The 6,587-nt window shown below is 29.4% G+C and overlaps 1 protein-coding gene across 1 annotated transcript; it reads right to left on the bottom strand.

Annotated features, from left to right (window-relative positions):
• Window positions 1–303: 303 nt before the first annotated feature.
• Window positions 304–980, bottom strand: LOC110038610 (basic blue protein-like). Its single transcript, XM_020743501.1, has 2 exons — window positions 718–980; window positions 304–614 (listed from the first exon to the last, which is right to left on the bottom strand). Exons 1-2 carry the CDS (start codon window positions 905–907, stop codon window positions 418–420), a joined length of 387 nt encoding a protein of 128 aa, XP_020599160.1. The 5' UTR covers window positions 908–980; the 3' UTR covers window positions 304–417.
• Between the last annotated feature and the right edge of the window lie 5,607 nt (window positions 981–6,587).

Genomic DNA, 6,587 nt, shown 5'->3' with positions numbered 1-6,587 from the left:
CTTCACTATTCTACTTCAATAACATTCGCGGTTCCACTTTAATATTTTCTTAGGTGAACCCGATATAATACACATGGCGGTATATTACAGGAGTCCGGATGAAGAGCTTTGAGTCCGAACAAAAAATTTTTCCCTTCACAACCGTTCAAATCTCCTCAACAGAATACATAACCAAGAAAGAAGAAAAGAATACATCCTTAAGCTATAATATATATATATATATATATTTGAGATAAATCATCTTAACAAAACATGCAAACTAATCAAAACATATTTATTTATGAATTTTAACAAGAAGCCACTCTCTGAATCAACCATACAGCACCATGACTTATATTCTTACTCGCATATGTAAATATTGATATATATCAGAAGTACTCTTATTTTAAGGAAATGAAATACTTAAGGCATAATTACTTAGGCTGCATTGACCAGCAGCTTCATCCCTCCCTCGCAGTGGCCGGGAATGCTACAGATGAAGTAATTTGGACCCCTTGCAAGAGCTATCCGATCATTCCCAGTTTTGTAGATCTTACCACCTTTAGCCGCGCATCCATTGTAGCCTGCTGCGTTCACGGCCACCACGTTGTGCAACATCCGGTTGTATTTAAATACTGGACAGAGAAAACAAAAATTATAACATTAAGTAGAAGTAGAGAAAAAAATGTGGAAACCAGACCGGTTGTTGGCCCTTTGCGTTGGGAGAACGAAGCTCACCAAGGACATCACCGGCGCGAAAGCGGCTGCCCTTAGCATTTGGCCAGGCTGCAGTGTTGAAGGTCCAGCCATTTTTATCTCCGACGGTGTAGACAGCGGATTCAGCGAGCTGGCTGTGCAGAAGCATTAGAGAAAGTATAGCCAGGCCAAGGGATATGGCTTGCCCGGCACTGCCTCTTCTCTGAGCCATTGAACGTATGCTTGCCTTTGTTTGTGCAGAAATAAGGAAGAGGGGGGAGAAGAGTTGATAGTTTGTGCCTAGAAATGAGGTGAGACGTTGGGTTTTATAACGTGAGGGGGAGGGAAGTGGTTGGGGTTTTCTTTTTCTTATTTGGAATAGATGATAATCACCAGTCAAATTTTGGAAGATTTACTTACATATATATGACTCAATTTCTATGTAATCATATATAACATCTTATATATATTTTTTTAAAAAAAATGAATAATTGTAGACTATTATATGATCTTCCAATCATCCTCATGTGTCTAACTATTCTAGGAACACCCCTACTACCAGAAAACTGACCAAAGGGGGGATTCAAACCCGTGAGCTGAGAAAGCTTACGACCTTCAAAGAGGCTGCTCTACAAACAGACCACTGCTGGCGGCTCACACACACATATATGTCATCTTATGTAAATGCATGAAATGTTTACATTTTAAAATTTAAAATAATAATGATATGAAAGATGTGAGTGGTACAAATATAATAAATATATTCTAGTTATTTAGATTAAGATAGACTTACTTCCATATCATTCAATTTTTACCTGTTTATACATCTAGCACCTAAATTTCACATACATGTCACTTACCTAGAATTGAGTGGCATAAATGCACAAAATAAAATTTTGGTTTTACATATGCAAATACATAATAATAGGATGGCATACATGTATGTAAAGGGTCTAAAACTAATACAACACATAAAAAATTAAGAACCAACAACCCATTCGCTACCTTCATTAATTATTTTGAAGTGCTACATGCTTGCACAATGTCAAAAATGGACGCTGTGCAGTTAAAGTCAACAGTGGAGGACTAGGATAGGAGTGGCAAGTCTGAACTACGCACGTAGCTAGCTTTCTAGAATTGATTTTATTACAGAGCCATCGTTGTCTTCAAGCGAATTGGTCGTTTGAGATCAATTTGATAATGATTATCCTATTATTTTATTTTTTTATTTTTATTTAGGTATATATATATTAATATATAATTAAAATGAAATATATTTGATATATTGTAATACATTTAATTATTTTTAAAAATACTTGTTTTCAAATATTTTAAGTGTTTTTAAAGCTATTTCTTTAAAATAAATAAATAAAAACAGAGCCATCGTGAGATATGACTTGAATTCAATAGCATTGATGTCCATTTCAGATTTAATTGATATGATTTGAGAAGATTCTCTAAGATTAGGCTATTAAGACACCCTCTAAACAACAAAGACTATTTTTTGTAAAGTGAAGTGATAATTTACTGTCTTTATGTGCTATATATGTGGATATAACCCTCATATATTGGCTTTGATTTATCTAAATTGGCACCAACATATACTTTAAAGCTTGCTGATCTACATGTTGCACCAACACATGCATTATTTAAAGTGGTTCACTTTATGAGGGATTGTAGAGGTTATGTATCTGAACATTTCAAATAATTTATAGAACTTGTTGGAAATTATCTCAATGATAAAATGTTCAATGTAACATCAATCATATAGAGTTGAGAAAAAAATCCTATATGAATTAAGCTTATCATTCTAGCTATACCATCCATTTCAAGATGAATAAAATATTTTATTGGCTGAAATTGTAGAAAGAAGTAGCTATATTTATGTTTATAGATATGGCTTATAAAATGGTTAAGGTGGAGCATCACAGACCTAGTAATTTATTGCAAATTTTATCCACACTGAGATAAGGACATGATGATCTTTAGGTGAGTGAATTGATTGACCAATACAGCGCATGCCTTGCCTATGAAAGAGGTGGATTCCTTAGATACAATGACATTGATAAGTGGAGTTTGTTAGCCTACATATTATACTCAAAATAATTATATATGATTATGATTGTAAATTTCTTTCTAAAAGGGAAGGCTTAGGTATGATTTTCTTACATAGCCTTTCACCAACAAATAGATGTATAATATAGAAGAAATATTAATGACTTTTTAGATATTATATAACACATTCCACGAATTAAAAATTCTCATAATAATAATGGATTTCATTCTAGTATTAAAATAACACTAAATGTAATATTGTATGCATGATCAAAGGTGTAGAAAACATTAATCTTGAATATAAGTGAGAAAAAAATTGTTACAATACTTGCAATTAATGTTGCAATGAAGATTAGATTGATCCAAGTATAAATGAAGGCAGCTTATGACATTTAGGGGATGTATTATGATATACAACACTTTGCAATAGACATTTAAGGGGGTGACTTTGTGTTTATTAAACTTGTCCGTTAAAAAAAAATGAATAGATTTGATATAAAAGGAATATAAATCCCAGTCATATTAATCCATCTGAAGTGATAACTATAACTAGGAAATTTGATCATAAATTATTATTATTAGATCACACTCCAAATGTTTACAATGTATTTTACTTCTTTACTCCAAGGAGGATGATTTTAGAAAATATTTATAAAGTTCCAATAAATAATACAGAACTGTAATCCAATTTAAATTATAAAGATCAACAAGATCTTATATTAGCTTATGATGTAAAGTAATCAAAAAATTTAGATCCCGATAATTAAAATTAAATGGAAGCATGAATTTTAAAAAGAAAGCCATGTAAAATAAGGAATTATACAAAAGGCCACAATATTTTCAAATGAATTTGTTTTGAAATTATACTTATATGCACGAGTGAGTCTTTAAAACTATTTATTTTTTCTTTGTTTTATTAATTATTTCTATCAAAGTGATATAAATTATTATTATTATTATTCACTATGTTTTCATATTTTTGAGACCTTTATATTTCAAGATATAAATAAATTTATCAAAATTCATAAATAAAACTAAACAATTTATGTTAGTCGTGTGTGTGTGCATGTGTGTGTGTGTGTGCGTGGGTCAAAGAGAGAGAGAGAGAGAGAGAGAGATTTTCTAGAATTCTCTATTTTAACAATTTTCTTAGTCGAAAAAAGAAAATAATATAGCTTTTAAAGAAAGAATACTTTACTTATATAGGTTAGCATAGAACCCTTTTTATTGCCACACATACAAAGGGAGAATACTTCATCTATATAGCCAATTTAATACTCAAACCATTTGAGCTTATAAAGAGAGAATAGTTTGCTTATATAAGAAAGAATCCAACCTCTTTTAAGAGAAATAACTAAGGCCTACAAATGAAGAAATAGAAAGTGAGTTTTCCCCCTTCCCATGAGAATATTTATACTTTAAAATGTGGATGATGAGTTATTATTATTATTTTAATCTCTTTAAAATTATGAGTGTAGTGATAGCTATATATATATATATATATACAATTGTATTTTAAAATCACCCTTACTAATATTATATAAAACACTTAAATTTTTTTATTTTTGTTATTTAAATTAATTATAATTAATTTAAGCTTTTTAAAATGAGATCTTTGAATGATTAATAGAGATGATCTATGAGTTATCAATTTTAGAACTTTAACTTAAAGATCTCTTCCAATTAAAAAGATGTACTTATTCTAATATTTAAAGAAGATAAGGCGGGTTTTTTTTTTTTTTTTTTTTTTTTTTTCTTTTTGTTTTGTTTTGTTTTTTTTTTTTTTTTTACATTTTGCCATATATTTTATTTTATAAAAAATTTCGATTGTTAGATCTTACAATTCATGTAAGAATTTAAATAACAATAAGCATTTTATATCCTATCTTTAAGGAATAACCTCAGTACTAGCATCTTAATCTAAGAGCTCGAGAATTGTATTCATATAAAGTTAATTAGGAGGGGTCATGTTTTAATTTGTCATAAGGGTGTTGCATTGGGTCAAACTTAATTAGGTCTAGTTGATTAACATAAAGCCAACCTAAATGACATTAATTTTGAATTGGGTTATATAATAGCCATGGATTTGGAGGTTTATATAAGTTTAATTAGGCATACTTATTAGTCATCTAGGTTAATTGGGATAATCAATATTGGGCTAGGGTCTAACTAAGATGTGCTAGAGTTGTGCTACCTAAAGTAGGGCATTTTAAAGTATATTAAGCTAAGAATAAGTGATGTCTACAAGTAGTTCTATTCTAGAGAAATGTTATGAGTGGGTATACTAAGTTACTTTTGTTGGATTAGGAATACGTTAGAGTAAATAATATGGGTTAATGTATAAGTAGAGAAACTTTATGCTCATCAAGCTATAGTCAAGTCAAAATTAATGGTATTGGAGGCTCTATTCAGTTTATCTTACATGATAAGGTAAGCTTCACCTTAATCAACAATCTAACATGAGCCATGTTTTAGCAAAATATTGGACCTCATAAAGTTTAGTCGGTCATAATGAGAATTACTAAAAAATTCTAGGGTATCACAACTCATCATACTCATATTGTACTTGTGAATTTTATTAGAATGATACATTGGATACATCCAACTCTTTTTGAACTTTCATCATGATGATCAACATCTATTCCTTATGAGTGTTGGGAGATCTCAAACATAAAAAAATGAGACTTCTAAAACAAGGAAATGACATCTAACCTTTAAAACTATCCCTTTTAGTGTATTTATGGCCTACATTTGAGTTCTAGTGAGTTAATTTAACTCAAATTTAATATTTTTTAGTTTTATCTAATCTGTGGTTATTTGAATTTAAATTATGATTTTATTGAAATTGACGTGACACAATAGATCAATTTCAAGCAAATTTGAATTATTTACACTTTACACACTTAGTATAACTTCGATTCATATTTAAATCCAAGCAATTCTAAATGACTAAAAATTTGATAATACGTGACAATCATAGTACGTCATTAGAACATTATCTACATATATGAACGTTAAGTGAGCTTTCTAATTGGCTTGATTTTGTTTTCAAACCATGAATCAACTCGATTGTTACTTGATGACAAACAAACCAAATGAATTTCAAACAAACTTCAAATTATAACAAACAAGACAATCATTTGTCTTTGGTTGGCTCGTCTTTTATAAATTTGTCGTTGTTTAGATTGATTTGAAGTACAATTATCTTTTAAGTTTTAAATTAATGACAACACTAAAGTTTAGAGCTTTGGTATTGCTCTACTCTAAGTGAGCTAAGTGATCACCCAATTTGCTTGAGAAATATGAACATCTCAAATTTCTTCTTAATTAATAACAAAGAAAAATAAAAACTTTTTTGGTTTATAAACATCTCAAACACAAGAAAAATTTTGCTTGAACTAAACTTTTTGGTCCGGCTTATTTCAAAGTTGTGTGCTAACATTTGTGATTAGCTGACGAAAGATTTACTATAAATATAAACAAAATTTTAAAATAATGATTCTATAACCTTATTATGAACGATATTGGTGCAACCTGATAAGTGGAAGTTAGCCTAAGTTTTCTTTTTCTTTTGGATGGAATTTAACCTAATTTTGAAATTTTGAGTCCTCAGAAATAAACTATGAGGGACTCAAAATAATATTTTTGCATGAGTCATTTTAACAATGATTAAGGGAATTGAAAAGGAGTAAATGAAACGAAAATGGAGAAAAAACATTAATTTAGTTTTAACCTGCTTAATAGACAATAAAGGAAACGGGTCTAAGATAAAAATAAATAAATAAATTTAAAATAATAAAAAAACCTATTTTTAGATTGATAAAAATAACATGCATTTCTTTTTTGGTCAAATATAA

This window comes from Phalaenopsis equestris, unplaced genomic scaffold, assembly GCF_001263595.1.
Source record: "Phalaenopsis equestris unplaced genomic scaffold, ASM126359v1 Scaffold000002, whole genome shotgun sequence".
Taxonomy (NCBI): Eukaryota; Viridiplantae; Streptophyta; class Magnoliopsida; order Asparagales; family Orchidaceae; genus Phalaenopsis; species Phalaenopsis equestris.
Note: the sequence above shows the minus strand (reverse complement) of the source record. Positions and strands in the feature narration are given on the sequence as shown.